This window comes from Aspergillus melleus (assembly GCF_016097325.1).
Source record: "Aspergillus melleus strain CBS 546.65 chromosome Unknown contig1, whole genome shotgun sequence".
NCBI classification, from domain to species: Eukaryota; Fungi; Ascomycota; class Eurotiomycetes; order Eurotiales; family Aspergillaceae; genus Aspergillus; species Aspergillus melleus.
Genome location: NW_025763370.1, coordinates 2,342,211 through 2,369,337, shown reverse-complemented (window position 1 = coordinate 2,369,337; position 27,127 = coordinate 2,342,211). Strand labels below are relative to the sequence as shown.

General features: G+C 52.2%; 8 protein-coding genes across 8 annotated transcripts; 5 read left to right on the top strand and 3 right to left on the bottom strand.

Annotated features, from left to right (window-relative positions):
* Positions 1–451: 451 nt before the first annotated feature.
* On the top strand, positions 452–7,936 carry MDM12_1 (1-phosphatidylinositol-3-phosphate 5-kinase FAB1; the record flags this gene model as incomplete). The annotated part of the gene is made up of 1 exon (XM_046082493.1): positions 452–7,936. The coding sequence occupies one exon, from the start codon at positions 452–454 to the stop codon at positions 7,934–7,936; it is 7,485 nt and encodes a 2,494-aa protein (XP_045938450.1).
* A 1,781-nt stretch (positions 7,937–9,717) lies between these two features.
* On the bottom strand, positions 9,718–11,803 carry PYK1 (pyruvate kinase CDC19; the record flags this gene model as incomplete). The annotated part of the gene is made up of 8 exons (XM_046082492.1): positions 9,718–9,963; positions 10,027–10,108; positions 10,164–10,997; positions 11,085–11,206; positions 11,265–11,345; positions 11,419–11,465; positions 11,525–11,569; positions 11,680–11,803. 8 exons carry the CDS (start codon positions 11,801–11,803, stop codon positions 9,718–9,720), a joined length of 1,581 nt encoding a protein of 526 aa, XP_045938449.1.
* Positions 11,804–14,552: 2,749 nt separating this feature from the next.
* On the top strand, positions 14,553–15,233 carry LDX57_000846 (DUF1748 domain-containing protein; the record flags this gene model as incomplete). Its single annotated transcript, XM_046082491.1, has 4 exons — positions 14,553–14,555; positions 14,712–14,751; positions 14,840–14,882; positions 15,092–15,233. 4 exons carry the CDS (start codon positions 14,553–14,555, stop codon positions 15,231–15,233), a joined length of 228 nt encoding a protein of 75 aa, XP_045938448.1.
* A 1,019-nt stretch (positions 15,234–16,252) lies between these two features.
* LDX57_000845 (F-box protein) lies at positions 16,253–17,554 on the bottom strand (the record flags this gene model as incomplete). The annotated part of the gene is made up of 1 exon (XM_046082490.1): positions 16,253–17,554. The coding sequence occupies one exon, from the start codon at positions 17,552–17,554 to the stop codon at positions 16,253–16,255; it is 1,302 nt and encodes a 433-aa protein (XP_045938447.1).
* Positions 17,555–18,230: 676 nt separating this feature from the next.
* On the top strand, positions 18,231–20,996 carry LDX57_000844 (uncharacterized protein). The gene has a single exon (XM_046082489.1). It carries the CDS (start codon positions 18,519–18,521, stop codon positions 20,847–20,849), a length of 2,331 nt encoding a protein of 776 aa, XP_045938446.1. The 5' UTR covers positions 18,231–18,518; the 3' UTR covers positions 20,850–20,996.
* Positions 20,997–21,169: 173 nt separating this feature from the next.
* LDX57_000843 (DUF1769 domain-containing protein) lies at positions 21,170–22,169 on the top strand (the record flags this gene model as incomplete). The annotated part of the gene is made up of 3 exons (XM_046082488.1): positions 21,170–21,335; positions 21,402–21,947; positions 22,027–22,169. 3 exons carry the CDS (start codon positions 21,170–21,172, stop codon positions 22,167–22,169), a joined length of 855 nt encoding a protein of 284 aa, XP_045938445.1.
* A 576-nt stretch (positions 22,170–22,745) lies between these two features.
* On the bottom strand, positions 22,746–23,275 carry LDX57_000842 (uncharacterized protein; the record flags this gene model as incomplete). Its single annotated transcript, XM_046082487.1, has 2 exons — positions 22,746–22,787; positions 22,889–23,275. 2 exons carry the CDS (start codon positions 23,273–23,275, stop codon positions 22,746–22,748), a joined length of 429 nt encoding a protein of 142 aa, XP_045938444.1.
* Positions 23,276–24,857: 1,582 nt separating this feature from the next.
* On the top strand, positions 24,858–26,741 carry LDX57_000841 (uncharacterized protein; the record flags this gene model as incomplete). The annotated part of the gene is made up of 1 exon (XM_046082486.1): positions 24,858–26,741. The coding sequence occupies one exon, from the start codon at positions 24,858–24,860 to the stop codon at positions 26,739–26,741; it is 1,884 nt and encodes a 627-aa protein (XP_045938443.1).
* Between the last annotated feature and the right edge of the window lie 386 nt (positions 26,742–27,127).

Genomic DNA, 27,127 nt, shown 5'->3' with positions numbered 1-27,127 from the left:
TCCTCGGATCTCCTCCTGACGCGAAATCGACGCGCCTCACCGCCTGCCGGATCCACCCGCCACTTCCGCGGTGCCACACAACACGTCATTGGGCACATGTTGCGGTCTCCTCTTGTCCAGACCGAAGCATCTAAAAAAGGTCTTTGATCTGTCAGGCCTTTCTTCTTTCCCACCTCTCTCTCGCCTGACTTCTCATCTTTGATTCTCGCCAGCTCAGAGGTGCCCCCCTTTGAATGCATGGTCGATCATCGGTATTGGATATTGATCTCCGCGACCCCACCTCTCCAATAAGACGCATACAGCACCACCTCGAGACATCAAACATTAGAGCCTCGCTGACAGTCGGTTTGTCGCGAATGGTTGCCACCAATCTTACCCTCTGAATCGGGGCGAGCTACTCGAAACTTGGCTCCTGGCTTTAGGATAACGGACCCGCCAAGTAATAGGCTGGATGGAGTCTCAACGGTCCCAAGGGACGTCAAGTCCGGGCGCATCGTCGATCTTCCTCCCACTCGGCCGTCGAGGATCTCGGTCCTCGTTATCAACCCAGGCCGAGCGGCAAGGTCTAAACGCAGCTCTTGACCAGATTCACACGGCGGCGTATCAGTCGGATTCCCTCACAGTTTTCAACGATTTCACAAACCCACCCGCCCCTACATCCGCGGCGGAGGAGAAGAGTTTCTCGGGCGAACTTCAAGGAGGCCTCAGTGGGTTGTATAGTCGATTTCGGACCTCAGTTGGTGGCGTGAGGGATATTGTCAGTGGTGTGGGAAGGTCATCGGACAAAGCGTCCTCTGAGGATCACGGTCCCAAGAGTCCTCCGTTAGAGCGGTCCGCCTCAAAGCCTGCTTTCGATTCCGCTGCCTCCATAGAGTCACAACAATACCACCCAAGTTCATCTCAAAGCTCGAGACTACACTCGCCGACTTCTGTCACACACTACCCTGCCCAGGATGGCCACCATCTTTTGGAGCCCCGGAAAGGCTCGAAGCTCTCATCAAAAACCACCAGTATATCCTCCAAAGCGTCGGTTTCGCCGTCCCCTGCGTTGAAATCTCCAGCTGTGCCCTTGCCCAAATCCACTACGAGCTCGGCCGCCGTCGATCCGACGGTCACTGAACTCCATGTCAACGCCGTCAAGGAGCCTCCTCACTATTCAAGTAATAATTCTGTCAATCTCTCTACTCATAGCTTGCAGACAACCGATTCAGTCGGTACCGATAAGGAAGAAGCGCCACATCCTCCGTCGCTGAGCTCTTCTGGATGGAGTCAGCGATTGTCGCACTCGCCTGTATTACAGGCCAAAGCTCACAATAGCTCCACCGAAGCTCCGGGAGTCCCCGACTTTGGCAGATCGTCCACAGCGGGCAGCCAAATTTCTGACAGTAAGAAGAGACCAGATGGCCAGGGAACTCATGATCTTGATATGTCCTTGCCAGGGCCAGCGCGAAAGGCCAAAAACTCAATCGACGGTTCCCAAACTGGCACCTCGTTAGCCCAGGAAAGGATGAGGTCCGATTCAGCCGCGTCTTTTCACCCCGATTGGTCCAGCGTTGTATCCGGCTCCGGGACAAATAGTGCCTTCCAGACTCCCAATAACGGAGAAACCACCTTTCCTGACGGTTTGGCGTCATCCACGGCTGCAACATCCATATCCTTAGCGGAGGGGGATGCACGTTCGCGAGAGGCGCTTAAATCCCAATACAAGGATACTAGAGCCCGTCAAGAATCTGTCGCGTCCAGCTCAAGCCGCTTCCAAGGAGGTTTCACTACACCTCAAACCACCCATGCTGAAACGGGGTCTGGTCCCCCTATCGTGCCTCCCATCAATACAGCTGTGAATCGCATCCCTAGTAGCCAGGACGCCCGAGGTCGGCGCCCACCTCTTAGAGAAAACTCGAGTACACAGTTCAGAAGCAAGCTGCTCAGTAAGGAATATTGGATGCGCGACGAGAATGCCAAAGACTGTTTCCATTGCGGTGAACCCTTTTCGACGTTTAGGCGGAAACACCACTGTCGAACCTGCGGTCAAATCTTTGATTCTAAATGTACGCTTCTGATTTCAGGAGAGAGATTTGGTCAGCAAGGGTCTATTCGCGTTTGCCAACCATGTGAGGCCATGATCAACGGCCACGATGACGATTCGTCCGAATTCTCGGACAGTGAGCAGAGCCCGATTGCCGTCAACCCTCGCGTTTCGGAGCTGGGATCGGCAAATTATTCGCGCATGGGCGCAGACGATGATGACACTTCTTCCATCATCTCGCAGCCAATGGAGCATGTAATGAAGATGCCAACGATGGCGATTCCAGCTACGCGACGTGCTGGCGAGGGTCATAATAGGCGCTCGGCTGTTCTTGAGATCAGCCCCGATCGACCCCTGCTGGCGAGGCCGACATCTTCAAGATCGCTCAAATCCACTCTGAGTGGGAGAACTCACTCAATGGGCCACAAGCGTCACCATTCTCGTCAGCAGGTCATTCGAAATTTCAAGACACATCATGATGAACGCGCCCCCTTTCAGCGGCGCAATGCCGACGACTCAGGTCGTGGGTCTAACCTCCCCGCGTTCCACAAAGACAATATCATCGATCCAGATCTGGCGCAGTACCTCTCAGATGATGCATCTAGTGGCGATGAGCAGCCAAGTCTCTTGTCGGCGGTCTCGGATGCTTCCTTATCTAAGAGCGGTGGCGAGACCGAGAGAACAACGTTTGGTGGCCTTCTGGCCGCTATGAAGAAGGGACGCTCTGCCTTTGGAGACCGAAGCGTCACTAGCTTCAACCAAGCTGGCGGCCGTGAGCTGGACGATGGAAGTATCAGCAGCTCGAAAGCTGTCAATCTTCCCCGTCGACGACGCAACCTTAGCGTCGCTAGCAGTATCCACCGCCACTCCCCGAGAGCCTCGAAGGAAAGCGGTTTCCTTTCTCATGAAGCATCGAATGCCGCCCACGTTTTTCCTGCGGGTATTCCTTCTAGTGGTTTCAAGATGACGAGAAGTTCTTCTATGAGAGGAGCAGGCGCCCCTCCGGTGGAGCTCAACAAAGCTAGTTTGCAGCACGTCCGTAAACTGCTCCGTCAGCTTCTGACCGACTCAGCCATCCCCCACGCGCATAGCTGGGAGACAGCGCTGCTACCCATCCTTCTCAAAGCAGCAGATGATGTTGATCCAGACGTTCAGGGGGGTGACGATATGGACATTCGTCATTACATCAAACTTAAGAAGATCCTGGGTGGCCGGCCAGGTGATACATGTTATGTCTCCGGCCTAGTGTTCACAAAGAATCTCGCGCTCAAAAGTATGTCCAGGACCATCCTGAGGCCGAAAATTCTCATCATCGCCTTTCCCCTCGAATACGCACGTCACCAACAGCACTTCATGAGCCTGGAGCCTGTGATTCGCCAGGAACGCGAGTTCCTCGAGAACCTCGTTGGCCGCATAGCTGCTCTCCGGCCTAATCTGCTTCTTGTTGAGAAGAACGTCTCCGGGCTCGCATTGGAATTGTTAGAGAAAGCCAACATTGCGACCGCCTACAATGTCAAGTCCTCCGTCCTCGAGGCAGTGTCGCGGTGCACGCAAACAAAGATCATCACTTCCATGGATAAACTCGTGACCACTCCCACGGGGAGTGAATGCGGCAGCTTCGATGTCAAGACGCATGTGTTCAACGGCCGTAAGAAGACGTACATGTACCTTTCTGGCTGCAGTAAAGAGCTCGGATGTACCATCGTTCTCCGAGGAGGCGATAGTCAAGTTCTGTGCAGTGTCAAGAAGATCACGGAGTTCATGGCATATGTTGTCTACAACCTAAGATTGGAGACCTGTGTGATGAGGGATGAATTCGCTCAGATCCCAACCTCATTCGACATCGGCAGCCGCGATAAGAAGGGCGACGAACGAATCCGTTCAAGCGCCTCAACAATCAAAGCAGAACACCAAAGTGTCCCGGCTCTTCCGCAGGCGGAATCCACCGATAGTAAGGGTGATGGTGCCTCTCAAGACAAGAGTAGTGGAGTCACCGGCGAAGATACCGACGTACCCGACGATGTGCCAATGCCGACCTATTACGAAGACATTGTCCGTGATCATGAAACCAAGATCATCTCGGCCTCTCCGTTCGTCAAGTTTGAACCTCCGTACCTCCTGATGCGGGCTCGAGAAATGGAACGCAGGTTGGATTACCTGAAACGTCTCCAAAACCAGGACCTTGAATCAGATCAGTCGTTGGACGAGAAGAATAAATCCCAAAAGTTCGTTCTGATCACGCCGGAAATGGTCCACGAATCACCCCAGGGCGCTTCGCCAAAAGTCAAGGAGGTATTGCGCGCGGCCCACGATGCCGAATACGACCGAGCCCTGCATCACTATCAGACCCAGAAACGCCAATGGGAGGCGTATATAGGGGGAACCACGGATATTTTTGATCCGTATACGCACCAGAATATCGTTGTACTATATAGTCTGGTCTGCACCACTTCCTCGGTCCCATGCTCTGGTCCAGATCTGATCGCCTTGGAGTACTATAATGAACACGGTGGTGAGGATGTGATCCTCGAGCCTGACTGCACCATTGGCCAGTACGTGGAGGATGTCTGCCTCAATGCAAACGCCATTTGTACGGTCAATGGCTGTGAAAAGCACATGTTTGAGCATCACCGGCAATACGTCCATGGGGAAGCCCAGATCAGCGTTTTCATTCAGCCTTACCCATCCAAGCTGCGTGGTCTTCAAGACTCAATTTTGATGTGGAGCAGCTGCAAGATTTGTGGCAACGAAACCCAAGTTATTCCAATGTCAGAGAGTACGTGGAAATATTCGTTCGGGAAATACTTAGAGCTTTCTTTCTGGAGCAAGAACCTTCACGCTCGGGCAGGCGTCTGTCCTCACGACCTACAGCGTGACCATCTGCGCTATTTCGGCTTCAAGGATATCGCTATACGTATTCACTACGACACGATCAATCTGCTAGAGATCATCGTTCCAAGGACCCGTGTCACGTGGAAGGTAGACAATGATCTGAAGCTCAGAAACGAGGTCTACGTCCGTACAGAGCACCGGTTGAACAAATTCATGGTCTCCGTCAAAACTCGACTCAAAGGCATCAACGTCGAAAGCGTCGTCCCCAAATTGATGGACGCGTGCAAGAAAGAAATCGAGGTCTTGAGCAAAAAAGCGAGTGAAGATCACGCATTCCTCATCCGACAATTGCAGGATAAATACACGAACTCCCGTTACTGGGAACTGATCCCTCTGAACGAAGTGCTTCGCTCCGTGCAGGAGAAGGTTGTCGAATGGGATACCGCTTTTGCAGAGTTTGAGAAGAACTTCTTCCCCTCCGAAAAAGATATCAGACGGCTGGCAACCCTACAGCTGAAGAAAATCTTCTTGGACAAGGATGCCTCCGTTACGTCGCTCAGCTCAACCGAGGAGGCTCCGACTACCCCGACAGAGACTGAAAACGACAACAACGAGGAGCCCACTCGATTGCGGGCAATGCGTCGCATGACACTTTCTCCAGAGAAAGCACAGGACGTGCTCGTGTCTGTTGTCGAAGAGCATTCGGGGGAGAAAGAAGGCGCCGTAGCCCAAGGAGACGAAACACCTAGAGTGGAAGAGATAGAATCTGCCGCTCCCTCGCCTACCCCCGAAGGAAGACCACGCTCATCCACCCAACCCGAGATTATCGCGGAGAAAGAGGTGCAGCATCTCGATTTGGCGGTGCCTTCGTCTCAGCCCGAAAGAACTTTGGAGCCGTCCGCCACCATTACAACTCCTACCCGGACGGACATGGAAGACCGCCCGGGCCCGGTTTCAACCTCACCTGATTCGAACGTCTCTCCCATGGGCACTAGCCCCTTGGAGCGGGTAAAATCGCGCAGGGCAAGCCAGAAGAGTAACGAAACCGAAGGATCTCCGGTGAGCCCTGTAGTTACGCCAAGTCGCCTTCCGTCCGCCATCCCACGTCCTGCGGAGATCGCCAGTCGGCGCATTGGCAAGGCAACTTCTCCGCCGCTGTTGCGTGCCCAGTCCCAGCCTGCTCATCTCAAGGACGCAGCCAATGACACAACCCCGCCGAAGGGGTATAAATATGGCACTGGCAAACAAGGCGGCTCCGGTGGGAGCCCCGGCCCGTTTGACACGAAGTTCAAATTTTCGGACAAGAAATTGTCGGATCGATTCGGTCTCGGTGCCCTTCGAAATGGACGACTCGCCTCCGGCCCCTCTCTCATACCTCGTTCAATCCCGACCAGGCGGAAGCAGTCGCGTGTGTCTTACTTAGCCAAGCACTTTGAGCAACTGAGTCGTGAATTTGAAAAGGAACGTCAACGCGAGCGAGCCCAGCGAGCTGCAAAAGGTTCACATTCCCGCGCGTATCCACTGGCCAGCTCCAAGCCCATTGTCGAGGTTTATAAGAACGTCAGGGAAGCAGTGGAAGAGCGAGAACCTGCCGGGGAAGGCGAGGACTTGTCATCATCGGCTCCGCGTGTGTCTGCGGATAGTTCGAGCCGAGGCAGCGAGGAATTTCTAAAGAGGACCTCGGAGGAAGAACAGCGGAAAGATGAAAGCCCACATGAACCGAGGGAGGAGGTTGAAACTGAGAGCACTGCCCCGGCAGAAGATCACCACGTCTTGTCTGAAGGTGAGGGCGAAGACGCGCATAGCGATGAAGACCGAGCCTCGACAGATGGGCTTCAGGTGATTGATTCCAACGAGGACATAGCCAAAATGTCTCCTGAGGACGAGAGCATGGACCTCAAGGAATTGCCCAAGCACGAAAGAAGCACGCTTTTGAAGTTGCTTACCAATTTTTGGTCTGAGCGTTCGGCGAGTGGATGGAGCCCTCTTGAATATCCGCTCACAATGTCTGATCACGTCTTTGCCGATTGTGATATCATCGTGCGAGAGGATGAGCCAAGCTCCTTGATTGCTTTTGCCTTGGATTCTCAGGATTACCAAGAGAAGCTCGCAAGTATACAGCAGCGCTACGAAGATCTCGACGCGACTGATGCTGGGCCGGAGAAGGACCCCGAGGCACGAGTTGAACATGCGCTGTTGAGGTCCACTGGAACGCATCTCAAGTATCAGTTCCAGGAGGGACAGGCAAAGATGCTTTGCAAGGTGTTTTATGCCGAGCAATTCGATGCCTTGCGAAAGAAATGCGGCGTCTCGGAGCGAATCGTCGAATCACTTTCTCGCTGCGCTAAATGGGACTCGAGGGGAGGCAAGACCAAGTCGCTCTTCCTGAAGACCCTGGACGACCGATTTATCCTGAAATCTCTCGCTGCTATTGAAACCCAGGCGTTCCTCAAGTTTGCCCCCGCCTATTTCCAGATCATGTCCGAGGCTCTATTCCATGAGCTGCCGTCTGCCATTGCCAAGATGTTCGGGTTCTACCAAGTGATCATCAAGAATCCCGCGACGGGCGCCGAGTTCAATTGGTATCTTTTGTTGATGGAGAACTTGTTCTATGATCGTGTTCCAACGCGGATCTTTGATCTGAAGGGATCCATGAGAAACCGCAAGGTCCAGAGTACGGGAGAGCGCAACGAGGTCCTCCTGGATGAGAACATGGTGGATTTCATCTACGAGACGCCCTTGTTCGCTCGGGACCATTCCAAGAAACTGTTGAGCCAGAGTGTTTGGAACGACACGTTGTTCCTAGGACGGCAAAACGTCATGGACTACTCGCTTATGATCGCTATCGACGAACAGCGGTCCGAGCTGGTAGTTGGAGTCATCGACTGCATCCGCACGTACACTTGGGACAAGAAGTTGGAGTCCTGGATCAAAGATCGAGGCTTTGCCGGCGGCGGCAAGAACCGGCCCACGGTGACCAGTCCGAAGGAGTACAAGAGTCGATTCAGGGAGGCTATGGCTCGCTACGTCCTCCAAGCACCAAGGTATGCATTTACTTTCCCTTTGTTCTACTTTTGACGGTGGCTGACCAATTGCCTTAGTTGCTGGCATCAACTCCAACGAACATCTCTTCCACCAGCGCCTCCCTCCATGAGGCAACAAATCCAGGACGGAGACTTCGATATGGAGTCCGCGGGATACTGAACGAAGGTATTGATTGTTATGGATAGATGACTTTATGACCTGTGCCAATGATTGTATGACTACCATGAGGAATATGACCATTTACGACTTTTTGTATTGTGGTATCTATGGCGTTTATCTGAATTGTTGGATGATACGATTGCATTCATTGGAGTCTAGCGAGTGTCTTTTTTTCAGGAGGAATGAATGACAAAGAATGGAATTTTCAAAAGAATATCATCTCATCGCCTACTCCAAAGTAGATACTAGTACTAGATATCTCGTACCTGTACCCATTACGTCATCATCACATGACAGCCGGTCCCTGAAGAACGACTGCAGAAACACCTAAGCATTTCTCAACAGAAGTAATTTATGAAAACAAATATAGAATTACACCAATTATATACACCGTAGAGCTATCATGGGACCTGTATGCTCAACATTCCCATAACCCAAATGTTGTAAGTAGTAAAAGTACAGAAATGTACGGAGAAAACTCGCTCTTCCGTTTCACCGAGCGCCAAACAACCCGACCCGATCGGCGGAATTCGGGACCCCTCGGGAATTTGATTTGCCCTCATTCTTCATCGATTCGTGAAGCGTGCTGAGACGAGGGGTTTTCTCTTTTCCTTTACTTTTCTGTTTTCTTCTTCTCTTCTGTTTGCCCCTCTTTCCAGTACATTTCTTCTTTTTCATCTCTTTGGTGTCTATTGTTGTTTGCGATGTTTCTCGTGTTATATGGGTACCTACCTACCTATAACTACTTCCCGTTGAACTAACTAGGTTCCTGAGGCCGCCTACTTGGAATGAACGAGTGAAATGCGCGTGCGCGGATTCCGAGTCGAGTTTCATGCGACAACGCAGCGGCCGGACAGAGCAGAGCAGAACAAGACTGAGCTGAGCTAGCTGATCACGCCAGAGCCATGCACGAGGAAGACCTACTCTGTTACATGCAACCTCGGTTGATGAAAGCCCGAGGAGTTCTCTTTCCCCGCGCGATTTTCTTGCATGGGGGGAAGGAAAGGGAGAGTTCGTTGTCTACCTCTCTGTCTCTTGTCTCTGCCTCCGTTTCTCCTTGTGTCTTCTTTGGTCTCGGGTTTCACTCTCTTTTTTTTTTCTCTTTTCTCTCCTTTTTCTCTTCCATACCGACACGAAAAGGAACATCTGTCTTTCTTACTGAACTGGACAAACTCATGAACTAACAAACTAACCATGTACAGGCCAGATACAGACTACAGACTACAGTGAAGTGATCTTGGAATATTCAACTGAATTCATTATGAAATGCGAAATCATTAATCTAGCTTTTCATCGCAGGAGATAACTATTGACTCCAAAAAGGAAAGAAATTATGGCTCAAGAATACGCAGTATGTTCCGGGGGAAGGATGTGTCCTCGCCGCTGCGTTTCCAACCCAGGACACACTTCCAGTGGTTGCTTCGTCGTCCGTCCGACACTGTTTCTTCGAGTCCCGGTCACTCCTCAGTCTATGAGTCTCGCAGAGTGACCGTCCTGAGGTCATGCTCGAAGTCGAAGAGCCGTCTACGATGCCTTGCGAAACCGCCACCCCTTGCCCACCTCCCATTTCTATCATTTCATGGTTCGGCGCTGTCGTTACCACGTGATCCCACTTGTTTAAGTGGCGATTCTGGTCAGGATTCTAGTTTCGACATTTACTCGGTCAGACCAAGGTTCTCCTCGGCGGGCACCACACGGACGGTGTTGGTGTGACCCTGGCCACCGCGCCAGCCCTGGACGCAAACAATGTTGTCGCCCTTGTTGATGATGCCGAGCTTGAGACCGTGGGAGATACCCCACTTGAGACGGCGGTCGACATCCTCCTGCCAGATCTTGACGTTGAAGTCGGGCTTCTTCTCGGGGAAGAGGAACGGCCAGACACCACGGTACAGGTGAGAGTACTGCAAGGCCGACATGTTAGCGAATCAACTCTCAAGGAATCGATACAAAAGGTTCAAACTTACGCGAGTGGCTCTGGGGTTGCGAGAAACCATCAGGATGGGGCAGACGGGGCGGTACTTGGAGAGGAGACGGGCGGTGTTACCGCTGCATTCATGGTCAGCAATCTTGAATCCTCAACATCCTGTCGAAATATACATACCTGGTGGTCAACACAACAATGGCACCGGCGTTCAGTTCCAGACTGGCGCTGACGGCAGCCATAGCGATGGACTCCACCGTGCAAGTGGGACGGGGAGCAAGGTTGCGCAGCTCGTCGAAGACGTTGAAGTGGGGGATGGCAACCTCAGCAAGCAAGCAGGTCTCGCTCATCATCTTAACGGCCTCGGAGGGGTACGAGCCCTTGGCGGTCTCTCCCGACAGCATGACACAGTCGGCACCGTCAAGGACAGCGTTGGCAACATCGGACACCTCGGCACGAGTGGGACGGGGGTTGTATGTCATGGACTCGAGCATCTGGGTGGCACAGATAACGGGCTTACCCTTGATGTTGCACTTGGCGATCATCATCTTCTGGGCAATGAAGACCTTGGGGGCGGGGATCTCAATACCCAGGTCACCACGGGCAACCATGACACCGTCGGTCTCCTCAAGAATCTCGTCAAAGTTGTTCACACCCTGCTGGTTCTCGATCTTGGCGATGATCTGGATCTCGCGACCCTCCTCACCCAGAACATCACGGATGTGACGGATGTCGCTTCCGCGACGGATAAACGAGGCGAAGACCATGTCGACGTTGTTCTTCACACCGAACTTCAGATCACTGATATCCTTCTCCGACAGAGCGGGAAGGTCGACGTCAGTGCCGGGCAGGTTGACACCCTTGCGGGAAGAGATGTTGCCGTTGTTGAGACACTTGACACGCAGGGTCTTGTCATCGACGACCTCCAGGACCTCGAACGAGAGAATACCATCGTCGACATAGATCAGCTTGCCGGGAGCGATCACCTTGGTGATGTTCTTGTAGTCAAGGTACCTTTCGTTCGCACATCAGCTTTAGTCCATACCAAATGCTACGATTCCCCAACCACCGAGGCGGTGGGCGTTTTACCAGAGGACTCACATGTTCTTGTCGTCGCTAGCGGTGGCATATTGCTCATCAGTGGTGATGTTCAGCTCGTGGCCCTCCTTGATAGGAATGTCCTGGTCGCCGGGGGTGTTTCCGGTACGGATCTCAGGTCCTTTCTGCAATGTGGAGTTAGTGGCGGTCCGGTGGAAGCGTCGGATTACGGGACGAACTCACGGTGTCAAGGGCAATGGCGAGAGGACGACCGGTCTGGACGCGAGCGGCCTCGCGGGAGTTATCGATAACGGATTGGTGGTACTAATTGGGTGGTCAGTGCCGCGAAGAGGGGCAAGAAAAAAAAGCAAGAAAAAAAGTCCGCAGGATGACATACCTCGTACGAGCCGTGGGAGAAGTTCATACGAACAACGTTCAGGCCGGCTACGAGATCTTGTCAGTTTCACTATCGGGAATGGTTCATTCGAGGAATCTCTCCGTACATCTGCGGAGGAGGTTGATCTTCTCCACCGAGTTTGTCTTGGGACCTAAAGAGGGGCGGAAAAAACGGTTAGAACGGCACAATGCGAAATCAACCCAGCGCTCGACAGGGCAACGGGGAGTAGAGCGCACAACCGACGGACAATTGAGGACATACCAATGGTTCCGATGATGGAGGTGCGACGAAAGTTCTTCGCGGGGACCATCTCCGTGTTCAGCTTGGAGTGCCACTCCAGCTTCATACGGTTGCTCAAATGGTCGAGAGAGGAACTGGCGGCCATTTTGAAGAGTTCTCTGTAGGTTGAACCTAGATAGAGAAAAAGAGTAGATAGGGGGGAGAAGAAGAGGTGAGTTGGAGAAAGGGAAGGGAAGAGAAGGAAGGAAGGGAAAAAAGAGAGGGAGAGATGAGGTGGATGGGGGGTGGCCAAGAGGAGAGCCGGTGAGAGAGGGGCTGCTTTGGGTTTGGCTCCCGACCGATTGGTTTTGCCTGGCAAATTGTCTGTCTCTGGCTCTCTGTCTATCTCCGGTCGGTCCCCCGCGGCTCGATGACCTGCCTGTTCCCTCAGGCAACCAGAAAAGACTTTACGCCGGGCTTGGAATCTCTTGGTTTGTCTCTATTAGACAATGAAATGTGTCCATGAAATACATCCCACTATCGATATCTGTCTTCTTTTTCTGTTCCTTATTTTCCCACCCCCATGGACGTTCACAACTGTACGAAGTAGTTCCCATCACGAATCAATAGTGGCACCGATCAGGTTGGGCCGTGCTTTGCCATCTGAGAAAAAAAAAAGAAAAAAGAAAAAAGAAAAAAGAAAAAAGGGTACCTGAACCTGATTTGTATTCAATCGCCCACATGACAAAATCACTGGATTCTATCGGCTCCACCAAAAGGTCTTCCGTACATCCAATTGCCCGTCTGTCGCAGGACAACTCATCCATCATTTGCCTGTCAATTCCCCTGTCGCCCAAGACTTCGATCATCAATCAGTCCGCTGGTCCGTTCGGAATTGCAGTATCGAGTTAGAGGGAGCCCACGAAGTACATACACAGACTACTAGTCTACTACTCCGTAGCACCGGTGTACATCGTCCTGCCTCAGGCACTCACTCCTCCTCCGTAGGCGAGGCGGCACCCTCAGGCCGGCCTTTTGTTATCCGTTCCCATCATTGGCCGGACCGCATATCTCCATTTTGGTTGTGGAATGGACTTTCGGTGGTCCGGAGTACGGGTCCACGGACTAGTCCAGTCCTGACTTTTGTTGGCGTGCGTAGAACGGTAGAAGGGCAAACGGCTTCCCGATTTTCAGCCTGGCTTGCTTGCAGTGGCATTACTAGTATTATTATTATTGGCATTGGCGTTATTGACATCGTGGGGTCTCTCCGTCCATGCGGTTGGAACACTTGGATTCTCGTCGTCGATGTCTATCATAGTCTACCATCTACTCCGTAGATCTGCTTCTTGGATTTATTTCTCACCACGAAAGGATCCGTGGCTGTTTGTGGGCATTAGTTGTTGGGGCCGGTATAATTGATTATTGAATATTAATTATTCATGGTCCGTAGACAGGTGAGTTTATAGTTGTTGTTATCCCCTTTCCGTTTTCAGCTTCGGATTGGGTATCCCAGCCACGTTTCCAGCCTCTGGGTTATCGGCTCTGCGCGTACGGAGCACTCCGTGGGATCTACTCCGTACGGGTCTGGAGTATGGAGTATGGCAGAACCGCAGAAGTCTAGGGCCATGCATGCCTTAACTGGTTATACATTGGAGTTTGAGTATGCTTATATGTATGCACTTTTCTTATGCCGTTGCATTTCGATGGTAATCGATATCAGTGGTACTATTTGCATTTTGTTAGAAAATCGGCCCGAAGGCCCGAAGAACCAGACCTTGACACGGAGTGCTCCGTGTCTACAGTCAGAATTCTGAAGAGTAAGCATCGATTGATTAGCGCATGATGTGATATGACTGTCTTCAGTTAGATGACATGACATGACATGGCTATTTATAGACGGGAAGATTTGGCTGCTGTCTGTCTGTCATGCGCATATTACTATTCCGATGTCTCCGTGCCTGGATTGATATAAGTATAGAGTTTGCTCCGTAGGGTGTAGCATAATATGCATATATATGCGTTGAATGGTGTCCGTCGAATCTGGTCGTCGAGTGTACCCACGTTCCTGGGCCAGTGGACTTGGTATCCCGAGTCAGTCAACTACACCGGAGTTCATCGCGGATAGGACTTGGTCTACTTAGTGATCATGTCGCTCCAATATAGGAGTATCTATGACATTTGGAAAGTTGACTGGACTATGGATATGTTGCGGTGACTGAGGAATCGATCACCCCGTACCTCCGGGTTGATAATACGGATATCAACAGGGGTCTAGTGAATAAGTAACCACCATAGTCTTTCCATGTAAATTTATAGGATTAACCCATCTGCATACTTAATTTCCAAGAACTTCGGAGCTTCATAGTAAGTTGTGGCTGTCGTTCGGACTGCACAGATCGCTTCAGAGCTAACGGACAGACATTATAGAAAGCATCAAACGAGATCCTACCGTACGAGTCAACTTCAACTCAAATAAACAATTTAACCGTTATCGTGCAGCTTTGAAACCACTTTCCCCCACATACCCAGTAGTTATGTGTACAGAAAAAAAACCCCATCCATCCCAGCCACACCTAACAGCCCAAACCAGCCTCCCGTCACCCTCACCGCCCACGGCCCCGCGGCAGCCAAAACGATCACTCGCCCACGTCATGTGAAACAGAGCACGTGAGGCCCGCCGACCTCCCGTCCTTTCCTGCCCGAGAAGGCAGCATCCGGTAGGCTGCTTGCTTGTGCTTCTGCAGATCCTCGTCTTCTTTTCCCGGTTGACTCTCCTCCTCTGTCTACTGTCTACTTCCAAATTTACCTTACCTACTCTGTGCCTACGAAGCATAACCAAGTTATCCTGCTCGATCCGACTCGCTCACTCGGCCTTTCTATCTATCTCTTGCTACAAGTGTTGAGGTACCTTCATTATGGTATGTTTTGGTGTCTTGGTTTACATTTACGGGTTGTCTAGCTTGCCGTTCGAGCTGGAGGAGGGTTCAGTGTAGTTACATGGAGAGATCACATCGGAGTCAAGAGAAGAGAGTAACAAAAAGAGGGGGCAATTGGCTGACCCAGCACGAATACAGTTCGGACGTTTGACTCACTACGCATTCGATGCGGTTCTCGGTATGTCTTTTCTCATTCCTCTCCCTGCTTTTCTATGTCTTTGATCTAAAAGTCCATGTCGCTAACCATGTACTCTCCTATGCTATAGTCTCTGCTTTCCTGGCAGGCGTCAAGCGCTCTACTGGCCTTACGTAAATACCTCCCCTCCATCCCTCCCTTTTCGATCGTGATCGTTCTACCTATAAAATACACACGGAGGATGTCGTTGCCTACCTACCTACCTTACTCCGCTACACCAGACCCCAACCTCTGACGGAGAAATTCTAAGAATATTGACTGACCGTTTCATCCCGCGCCCCTAACTCGACTCGAGAGGGGAATCGCGTGGGACCTTGCACAGCCCTAGTCTGAACTCTGACCAGATCACCGACAACAAGGACTTCAAGAAGTGGATCGATAACTACCTCGGCGTTGGCGAGTGGGTGATGGATCAGTCGGTTGCCGTGTTGGGTTCGACGAGCTGGTTTGAGCGCCGCCGGTGAGGCCTGAGGATTTTATTTTTCGACAATCGACAAGTTTGCGCTGTTCTATGTTCGACGATGGTTTTGTGACTCTACATCTACTTTCAGCTGATTTTTCTTTCGTTGCTCGGTGGTGGGACACTATGATGGTGGTGGCTGGTCGGGTTCATCCGCTTCTCTCTGAGGAATAGAGAGGGATGGAGAGGGAGCCGTCGTGGCTGAGAGAGAGGGTTTGCCTGTGCCCGCCAGGTAAACACCGTTTCATGATTGATGATAAACTCCCCTTTTTGGGCCTGCCGTTCGGTCTGGATGGCAGGACCCGTGGCGTTGGGACTTTTCCGACTTGCTTGTATACCTTCCTCGATTCTGCATTTATATCCCCACTCGTCGCTTCGGTATACCTGCATGTACATATATGTGTCGGTTTGGCAATTCTGATTGCGGTCGCTTGTGGCGCTGCTCTACCACCAATGTCCTCGTCATCAGCCTGGACTACGGAGTCATCACTCGTCCGATACGATCCGCAAAGTCTTGTAATCATAGGCTTTCAGTCCATGAAACAAGAAATCCATCCGTCAACTTCATGTCCTTTCTCAGCAATCCACTGTGCCAATATTGGTTTCCAAGACCACGAAGACCTCGTGATATGCTTCTGAGACTTGGATTCGTAGACCCGCCCATTCACATGGTAAAAGAAAAGCAATGGCCGTCATGGGTTTTAGTAGACGGCAATGGTGCTTCCAGAAAATCAAGAGTCCAAAGGGTCATATAAGACATTTATTTAATGCACCGTATACAAAATCGCCCTGATTCAGAATACCAATCATTGAGCGGAAGCCGGTGTAGACATGATTCGTGAAATCGTAAAATCCGTGTGGATGCTTGGTGAAACGGCATATCGTTTCATATCTTTAGAAGGTCGTCGATATCAAGACGACGATAATAAGAGATGTGCCCCATGGCCTCCCAGTAATGTGCTATGCATTCAGGGTTTATAAGAATAAGTTGCGAATCGATGAAAGAATCTGTGCGAGTCAGGATCATGTAAAGATTACTGTAGGCACAAGGATGATCAGTGACCTACCATCTCGAAAACCAAGGCCAGCTACGTGGCCTCGACTTCGCACGATCCTTGCCCCTTTGAAGAGAGCCTCATCTGCAGTGCGAACAAAACCGCCAGGACCAATGTCGTTTGAAGCGAAGGTAATCTCACCCCGCGGGACGTTGGGGTCTCCAGTTAGCTTGACCGCCTCTAAACTGCCTCGGTGGATGATCTCGTCACCGTCGGATGGCGGTTGATCAAGATGGCCGTCATCCGGGTCATGTTGCATGAAAAGCAAGAATTCGCAGCCGTGCGCAGAATAGTCCCCAACCCAAATTCCCTGATAGGGTTTCTCCCGCGTTGGAGTATACAGGCGCGGATCAAGGGTCGAGTAAGTTGACAGGGTTTCACTACGGCCTGCCGTGAAGATGGGCATGCCAAGGCGGAAATGGGCCCATCTTCTGATCCGGAAGGCATGTTCGGACATCGTCTCCAGATTTGGAGGGCGACATGTTCCATTTGCCAAGTGAGGTTCTACATCTCGGTAAACGTGGTAGTCACTCGGGATGGTAGGCGGCGGCCACAATTTGTTGGAGTCCGGCTCCGACGGGTTCTCCGCTGAACAAAGCGAGAAGGCATTGAATACATGCTGCGTCTCGAGAGCCATAGGCATGCGGGTCTCTCCGTTCAGATAACGCCGTTCACCTTGGGGATTTTTCAAGAAAAGGACTGGGTCGTCCAGCCAGAGACTGGCTTTAGGATGGAAGGGTTGGACGATAACATCTGGATTCCAACTCCACATTTGGAATGGTTGGCTCCGTCGTTCTGCAATAACGCGATAAGCCTCAATGACACCCCGTCGATGATCGTAACGGGCCAGAATCAAATTTCCCGTGTGTTCCGTGTCCGAAAACCAGACCCTCTTCTGCGGGATGAACCAACACGGGTGGTGAGCAATGTAGAGACTGCGAAACGAATCGAAAGGGCCCGCATCCTGGATCTTCGTGGGTAAGTAGGAGTTGATCAGATCCGCCCATAGAAAATCGTATGTGGCATGCTCGGCGAGAAATCGACAGGTGGCCGAGACACGGGCGAGATCCAGTGCCGAGAGATGAGATAGGATAAAGTGGACGATCTCCGGTGGGAGCTGCAGAAGAGGAGCCTTTCCCACGTTGAGGGGCTTTTCGGAGAGAGGTCGCGACCGTGGCTGCTCGTTCACTTCAATTTCCACCGTGGATGCCTGGTGATACTTCCCTAGAGTCGGGTCCTTGTGGTGCAGATCCATCGACGCCACAGCCATCAGGATGGTCTTTGGTGGAAGACGAAGAGATAGAAACAGGGGGGTTAACAAGGAACGGACTCAATCCCACTGGCCGAATGTCCGGACGATGAGCAATATAACAAGATCTAGTGGAATGGAGGGGGGAGACGGAGGTAGACGGAGAATGATAGGTGAGGATCGGCATAGGTAAGGAAGACAGCGAACTGGCTTGGTGCAAGTCAGGAATCTCAGGATGCAGGTGGTACAGTGTAGTGTACAGCGTTGGTGTAGAAGGGAAGTAAGGTCGGAAAGGAGGAACGACTCGGGAGTGCTGGCTTGATAGTGTGCGTGCACATGACGTCATCTACAGCACTGTCGACACCACCCAAATGCGACTTTGTCGGAGAGTCCAGGGTCGTAAGTGTCGTTATGTGCTCTGCGTTCAATCTCTCATTGTCCTAGTGCATGACAGAAGATACATGGTCGGTGACTTCTCACATGACAATTCGACAAACCTCCGGCGAGAGGACGATAAGATAACGAACCTAAGAAGCTGGCCAGAGTCCAGACTCGAGAGATCCCCGCGTTCTCGCATAGTTGCCAATGGAATGATTGGGTTCTGTAAAGGTAGCATCCTGTGGATTTACATTGGTTTATGCAAGGGTGAGTGCTGCCTGATATTTCAGGCACCCATGGCCAGGCCAATTTTGTTTACGTCCCAAACGCGTAAGGAGGCCTTGCCGGATCGGGACTTCCGGGGTAACCAGCCGTGTTTGGCTTTTTAGTTTAGGCAGTCTGTTTGTTTGTCGCTTCTGCCTGCCGAGTCTCTCGAGTATGGGGAATATTTTATCGCGCTGTAGTCCTTATTGTTTATTGTTTATCAGACATCTCGCAGCACTCTGGCCGGTCCTCGTTCTATGACCTCTGTCGGAATATATTAACGATCACGTCGGTCTTGCTTGCGACACCATCTACCACCGGCCTTTACCCCACATATATAACCATGGTGATGGACACCAGGCAGTCTCGTCGAAAGAGACGAAACAGTGCTATTTCTAGCTCAGTTCCATGCTCCCCTACTACCTCGTGCAGAGTTACTCGACAGACCAAGGCTTCAACCTGCGAGACTCCCCGTCAGCCAGCCAAGAGGGTCCGTTTTTCCGACCCCGGTCCCCAGCTAGAGAATGACAAGGACTATTCAACCGGGCTCACGCCTGCCATGCTTCGCACGTCGTTTGATGAATCGGCAACTTCAGACGTGCCTCGTACCCCGAGTCGGGCGGCGCGACGACGCTCAACTCCGCTCCCGCGGCGCCGTTCGTTGGATCCTCTGCTGGACTCTGCTACTTCCGAACGAGTGGTGCAGTTCACCCCGCTGCGGCAAATCCTGGACTCTCGGACCCAACGGCGAATCCGTCGGGTCGGGCTAAGTGATGAGATCAACAATCACCAACGTGAGAAGCGAGAGGTCGCCCAATACGAAAAGACTCTGCAGACCCTGTTGCAGGAGAGGGATGCTCTGAAAAAGGAGCTAGAGTCGAGCCAAAGAACTCGGGACACTCCCGACAGCCTCTCCTCGGGTGAGGACACGGTGTGCTTGTCACCTCAGGCAAAGATTAACCATTTGGAATCCGAAAATGGTCGCCTGCGAGAGGAGATATCCTCGTCGTTTCTTTCGTGCCAACACCATTCCGATGCCGCGCCGTCTGAAGGTGACACGATAAGCATCAACGATACCGGATTTGAAGGGGATACAATACTCATGTCGTATTCTCCGGATCTCCGCGGGTCCGACGAACACCCGACGCCTGGGTTAAATGACCTTCCTCCTCTAACTCCAGAGCGTTCACTTCATGAGCCCTCTCCAGCGGCGCCCTGGTCTGGAAATAGCCGAGACGTAGAGATCCTTGCCCTTTCACGGGATCTAGAAGCCGCTAGGAAGGAAAAGAAAGACTTGTTTAACGCATGTCGAGCTCGATTTGCCTCTTTGGAGGGCACGCCCCTGGAACACCATCTGCGGCAAACCTCTCCGCCACCAGAGTTTTTCGATCAGCTTGTCCCTAGCCTAACAGAAGCCGTCTCACGGGCCTCTGATGCCGTTGGCGCTCTTGATTCGGTCAAAAGAGAAATATCTGGTCTAGGTTTCCCTGGCGAGGACGTGGAAGAGATCGTCCACGAGATGCGTGATAGGTTCCGCTCAGCCCGCCTTCAGTTAGAGCGCGCAGTTCCCGGAGAGACCGCCAACGCTGGCCTGAACGACGGGAATGCTACCTTGGGCGCCTTGGTGAAGCGCGTCGAGTTACTTGTCGGGAGCCTTGGGGAAGAGCAAGTGCGCCATGAAGGCACCGTTGGCCGCGAAAAAGCCTTGCGTGGACAGTTTGACGACTTGTTAGAGCGATATGAGGGTGCATCGAAGAAGATTGGAGACCTCGAAGCCTCCATTGCTGCAACAGCCGGAGACATGATCCACACGAGAATGCAACTGCAGGAACTTGAACGTGAGGGGCAAGAGCAGACCGTCGGGATCGAGCGACTAAACGAGGCGCTCAGCAAGTATCGCGACGAGGTGAAGAGCCTGGAGAAACTTGTGACGGACCTGGAAAAGGAAAAGGCCACGGCCAACGAGAAACACAACGAACAAGTCTCGAAGTTGGAAACTAAAGTGGCGGGCGAAATGGAAGCCCGCCGGGCAGCGGAGTCGGCCCTTGCGGAGCGAGAGGCACGAATTCATGGATTGGAAGCGACTGTCGAGCAAAATCGAGTTCGCGCGTGCGATCTAACCGCCAGGGTTGAGTCAATTGAGCGAGAACGTCAACAAACCATTGAGGGCCTGGAACAGCAAGCGACCGACCAAATCCAGCGCCACCAACAGGAAATGGGATCGATGAACGTCCGTGTTTCAGAACTGACGACATCGCTTGAAGGCGCTAAATCGGAGATGGACAAACTCCGTCGCGGCAACACAGATTTAGAGGAGCAATTGCATCTCGAAGTCGAGGCCCGGGATAGCCTGCTGGACAGGTGGGCTGCAGACCAAGCGCGGTCCTTTGCCTTTATGAAGGAAACAGTCAACGCAGAACGGCGGAGAGCGAAAGTCCGCACCGCCAATTTCGAGCTCAAGTCGGACGAGCTGCAATCCGACAGTACGAATCCAGGCAGTGAGCCGATCACTCCAGTCAGCTTGACACGGTTTGTCGATGTGGAGGTCGGACGAGGAAAGCAGCGGAGAAAACTTGACAGTGGAATTGGTATTCTAACCGACGAAGACGTCCTGGATGAGGCTGGTGAGAATGATAATCGTGTGCTGCTTCCTTCTGATCCAGCCGATCTTTAGTTCTTGTTCAACTTTGGGTAATTTGAAATTCTTTCCTTTGTTGAAACACGCAGTGTACTCTTGCTGTGAGCTCGGTCTTTGGATTTCGGGTACTTTGTAAAGATAATTAGGGTAGTTGAACAGAGAATGAAAACTTGCTTGATCTATAACTATAACTATGTAATTGTTGACGCCGAGGCGAACCATGGATGATCTGTCGATGACGTCGTGTCGATCATCGATCAAAAGCTCCATCGGTCTCATCTCTCGTTTCTAATGCTCTGTTCTTTATCAATTGTTTACCATTAGATCGATTCATACAAATAGACATACAAAGAACCATGGCCGAGTCCACTGACGCCCAAAAATACCGTTTAAAAGTCACCGCGGGCTCCGAATACAACCCCGACACCCATCGCATCGTACCCGTCAATGAAAACCAACCACTACGCATCGACAACGAACACGCCACGATAAGCCTCTGCGTGCGCATCCAGGACTACACCGGTATGTACTCTCTACCTAACTACCCTCATCCCACAATCTGGTATCTCTAACTAATGTGACGGAAAGGCTACCCCGACGACTCCCCCAAAACCAACCCCTACTTCACCCACCCGCTACACACATCCGACCAATACTCCATCTCCTTCGCCATCGTCTTCAAACACCCCGTCCCCGGCACGGACCTGCTCTTCGGGAATAACTTCGATCGTCCGATTCGTGATCGTCTGCCTCCTGGCTTCAATGCGGCGCTGCGTCTCGTTCGCTGGTCTATAGATCCGACGCTGGAGGGCGATGCGTATGCCGATAAGCCGTACTTGTTTAGTCCGGCGTTGTCGACGTGGAATCAGTTTCGGGTTGGGGAGAAGGTGAATGGGAATGGGGATGGTGAGGTTCCTACTCTGCATAGTGGAGATGATGAGTGTGAGGGGGATGGTGTCGTAGAGGAAGGGGCGGATGGGGATGGAGTCCAGGTAAGAGAGGAGCTGGGGATCCCTGGGGATGTGGCCGGGAGGAGGAAGTGGTTTCAGGAGGAGGAGAAGAGGAAGGAGTTTGTGTTTGAGGAGGGGAGGGTTTATTGGGTGGATTTTGGGAATCCGTATTTGGGGTTTAATGGTATGGTTCACTTTTTCGCTTCTTTCCCTTTGGTGTTGGGTTGGAGTGGAGTTGGAGGAAGGGCTAATTTCTGGAATAGATTTCTCGTTACGGCTTCCTGGTTTCAACATCCATGTTCTACAGTATATAGATGAGGATAACCATGCGTTACGATATGTGCTGAAGAACAAGACTACGGATGAAGTCTACTTGGTTGTGCTGTTCACGTTGGTGCTGCAGTGATTTCTAGATATTGCTAAGCTATCCACGGGCATATCCACGACGAGGTGCATTGACGAAAGACAATTGAATAAAGCGAATCTACCCAGCTTTCAACAATCGCTAGAAATCCTGCATTCCTTTCCCGAAACGAGTTCAAATGTGAGGCAAGCGAGTAGTATCACCGCGAGGATTGCCATCACTGACCAAATATCGCGTAAACAAGAACATCGAATCCGTGTCCTGGGTAAGAAAACGGTACAAGGGCGACATTCGGACCATAAGCTCATGCCCGTTGTAATATGCCGTCAATATCCTTCCTTGCCGTTGACCCATGAACGAGAACAACATTACCTAGAAGCGTCATTAGTTACGTCACATGCCGATCTAGGAACCTTTGTCGACTCAGCGGAACAACCATATGATGGCTAAGGTACTCTTTCTCCAGTCGGGTTCCCATCGTAGCAACGATTGTAAGCAGTTCTGTACGCAAAAATTTGGTCCGGGTCCCCTTCGACACTGCTGCACATGCATATTTTGATATGCGCGTTAGGCCCAGGCAGGGTCCAGTAGAATTTGGGTTTCCATCTGCGGTCCCGTTCAGAGATTTGTGCGGAATATTCTCTGCTGAAAGGCAATGTCCTGTAAAAGCATGACCGATGTCAGCTAGGCTGCGCGGCGTTGGCTTTTGAGTGCACTCACCCAGCGCAACACCACAAATTCAGGTCTCTTAGAGGCCTTACATTCCCCCGGGTTCCATACCTCGGCGCGGACTCTACCTCCCACTTCAGGCGCTCGCTCATCTGAGAACTCCACGTGTATGTCTCCTGCGGACAAGATAGAATGCCCTCATCCAGCGGGCTTCCTAGGGCTTGGAGTCCTGTACTTTCGTCGTTTACCTCCGGGTTCTTCTCGTGATTTGCCATCTGCTCGGTCGTCCATGGCGTGAAGTATCGGCCGCAATCTCCTGGGATATCGGGATCGAAGAGTCGGACATTGATGCCCAGATTTGGAAGAGAATGGGTGGGAATGATAGGACGACTGTCGTTTTTCAGCATCTGGAATAATCGATCCAGAGCAGGCTTGATCTGTTCCCGCGCTGCGCTGGAGCTTCTAGGCGTGCCGTTCATGCTGGTAAATATCTTCGATCGTGATATTCGGGAGTTCAGTTGAATTGAGTTGAACGAAGGCAGAGGGTTAGATTAAAAGAAGGAGTAGAAGTAGACAGCGATATCTGTCTGAAAACATGATGTAAGGCCTGCTTTGTAGTAAACATCCGGTAGAGACCAAATGGCAAGTGTCAGCAACAAACGGTACTGTTGATAGTCAAGCCTTTGTTAAATGACAAAGATAGGTACGGGCCGGGGCAAACATAAGTTTCTACATTTTGTTGGTTGGAGCTCTAACTGCCATATGAATATCGCTGTCTTGTGATCAGCGCTGGCTGCAGTAAGTGGAAGCCTTCATGACTGGTTTACAGTGGTCGAGATAAACAAAACGACTAGAATGCTTAGATGCGTCTTTAATTCTGAACGAATTATTTGGGGAATATACCATTCAGCCGGACTGGCAGACCATCGTTTGCACCGGTGGGTCAGCTCCTGCTAGGAGGCGAGACGTCCTCCCAGGCTCCCACGCCCAATCGGCATTCTGTTCTTGCTTCTGCAGGCTATCGGAAGTGGGCTTCACTAGTCCGGACCGTTGATTCGTCCAGGTTTGCTGCAACCTGGCCTCTAGGGAGTGTGGGGGACCGTCCACTGCAGGGACAGGACGGCGATACATGGTTGATGGATTGCGTCCTACCGCAGGAGGCCGTGTATGACAGGGGTTCGTTCCTTGATCTGATCTCTGACGATGCCCGATAGGTACAGAGTGTAAAAGGCCAATAGGAGATCAAGTATCCGGCCAAAGTCAAAGATACTTCGTGCAAGGGGTCCGTCCCATCTAGACGACGATCAACAATATGAGGCACTAGGGAGGCGATAAAACGGCGTCAGGGCTTGAATGGACATCCACCCATATTGGATAATCGTCAGAGCCATTCTAGAATGCTCGGCTTGAAACGGGAGTGGCTAGTTGACTACGTACGAACGTAGGGATGAGATTAATGAGGTGAAGGGAAGGTGAAACTATTAAAGTGAAGCCGCGGATCCGACCCCTGAAACCGCTGCCTCAGGCCTGCCCCCCCGTGTCCCTCCACTTTTTGTCTCTCCTTTCTGTTTTCCACTTTTCCTTCTTCTTCTTTCCTTCTCGCTTCCTTCTTTCGTTCTTCTCTTCTTCTTCCCTTCTTCCATTTCTTGTCAGCCGGTCTTTCTGCTCAGATCCCATCCCATCATCGCATCTCTCATTGATCCCATAATGTCCGATCCGTACTTTGCCCTGGCGAATTTAACTTCTTACTAGCTTTGTTCTCTCTCCACTTCCACTCCTTTGGAACTCCGCGTTGATTGTTTGGTTCTGTTTATATCACGTCACCCGCTCCCCCTCACGTCAAGCGCGTCCCGTCATTGTTGATTTATCTGCAACCCATCCGCATTCATCGTTGCGACCTGACCAGCGGAATCGTCGGGCCCTCCTACTTCCGCTGCAGACACGCTGCATTCGCTTACCCCTCAAGCTGCGACCTGCCGCTGTCCCACGTCGTCTCACCCGCCCTCCTCTCTTCGCCTAAATATTTCGCCTGACGTGGCTCTCCCTTTCAAACGAGACGTCATGAATGACACTGGCGCTCATCCAGGTGTGAGGAATCTCCTTGCCCGGTTTGAGAACAGCCAGAGCAACACCACCTCGCCACCTGACCGCGGTCGGTCTCCTGTCGATTCGGAGAATTCGGGCTCGGCCAGACCACTCTCTAAAGTGCGTGCCAGCTTCGTCGCCGTCGACGGTTCGCAGTCTCCGGTTGCTGGTCTGCGGAAGACTAGTGGTCGCAGTGATAGCCCCGCCGCTCCGCTCAGGGTCAGAAGCTTCAATTCCGACGACGTGCCCAGCCTGAAAAGTCCGCTGTCGGCCTCCCCCACCGGCAGCGGCTTTCCAATGGAACAAAATGCGATGGAGAATGGAAATGAATCCAAGGATGCCGGCTCTCAGGAACCGTCTGACTTCCCGGCCGTTGTGGTTGAAGAAGGCTTGAAGTCTCCGGTGAAGGAAGCTGTGTCATCACACAACAAGGAAAACCAGCCCGTTTCAGAACCTGCTGCCCCTGCATCCCTCGCTGCCTCTCCCTCAAAGACAACCAAAACCGTTACCAAACGACCCTCGGCAATTCAGGTGGGAAAGGCCGCCTCCACCAACAAACCGGCCCCTAAGCCGACCCCTGCCACCGGCCCGAGATCTTCGGCTCAACCGCGTACTCCGACCTCGCCAGCAAAGACTGCAAACGAGAAAACCAGGACAGCCCGCTCCCCGAAGCCTCCTGCTGCTGCAACTAATCAAGCTCTCACGCACAAATCAAGCCGGGCATCCTTGAACCCTGCGACGACTAGGGCTACTACCACCACCCGACCTGTCCGTGCTTCGATGCCCGCGCGCGAGGCCACCAAAGCCGGCGTTTCTGATGCGTCCCGTACCACCAAGCCCCGATCCAGATCACCGGCCAAGTCCACCCGCCTGTCGCCCTCTGCCACGGCCCCAAGCTTGTCGTCTGTCGCGAATAAACCAGGAACCACGGGAACGGCTACTTCTCGACTTTCTCGCAAGCCATCGACCCTGAAAAGTGCCAAATCCGGAACCCAGCAACGCGCAATTACCCCCACTGCTTCAAGCGTGCGCAAATCCTCCCGCCCCTCCCCTCCATCTGGAGGCGAGCGGCCCCCGTCCCGAGTGAGCAATGGCAGCTCTAAGCCTGTCGACGAGGGATTCTTGGCTCGGATGATGCGTCCTACTGCCAGCTCTGCCAGTAAGACCCACGAGAAGGTCGACGTGAAGAGTCCTCCCCGGACCTCTAAGCCGACTCGTGCACCGGTGAAGAAGGTTGCTTCCAAGGCTGAGATCCGAGCGCCCCGTGCGGCAAAAACTGTTGAGAAACCTCAGCCGACCCCCGTTGAGAAAGCGAACGATGCCCTCCAGAAGAAAATCTCCACGGAGTCGGTCATCAAGGAAGAGACAACCGAGGTTGTTTCCGCCGAGCCTCAGGCCGAGCCTCCCAAGCCTGTTGAGCCTACTGTGGACTCTCAGGAAAAGCCTGCCGAAGCTCCCGTGGAACCTTCTACCGAATCCACTGCTGAGGAGCAGCCTGCTGAGGCCCCTGCCGAGACTCCTGCTGAGCCGTCGGTTGTTGCTGCCGACCCCGTCGAGCCCGCTGTGGAGGCCTCCACCGAGAAGCACGTTGAGCAGCCTACGGAGCCTTTGGTGGAACAGACCACTGATGTTGCTCAGTCGGCCATCGAAGAGAATGTTGCCTCCCCCGCCGAGACCACCGAAGTTTCTGTTCCTGTGGACCTGGAAGAGAACAACTCGCAAGCCGAGTCCAAAGAGGCTGTCGAGCCAGCAGTTCCCGAACATACTGAGACTGACAAGTCCACCAGCGACATTGTCGAGTCTGCTCATGAATCGAAGGACACTGACGAGATTGATATCGCCAAGTTGTCCCTGACCTAGATGAGGCCAAGCTGCTAGCAGTATGGATCCATTTGTCAGCTTGAATATCAAACAGAAAACCCCACTTTTTCTTCTTTCCAATCTGCTCCCATTATCTTTCAATTCTTGTTATCTACTTTCTTCGTTATACCCTTTTCATAGCCGTGAAGCGATCTGTAGATCTTCGCGCAACTTTTTTCTTCTCTATTTCAAGCTGGTTCCTTTTTCTATTTTCGTTTTTTACTTGACTTGATCTGTGCCTGCGGGTCTTGGTTTCGGGAAAGCATTTGTGTTCTATGGTTGGAGCAAGGCCGACAATGTGTGCAAGCTGGAGCATCTGTATGGTGGAGTTGTGTTCGGTCCCATTTGGTCTTGTCTTAGCGTTATATACTGCATCTTGCATACAT

What these genes read in the sequence shown, in the direction of transcription:
- LDX57_000844 (XM_046082489.1), top strand. Translation starts at nt 18,519, where the DNA reads ATGGTGATGGACACCAGGCAGTCTCGTCGAAAGAGACGAAACAGTGCT.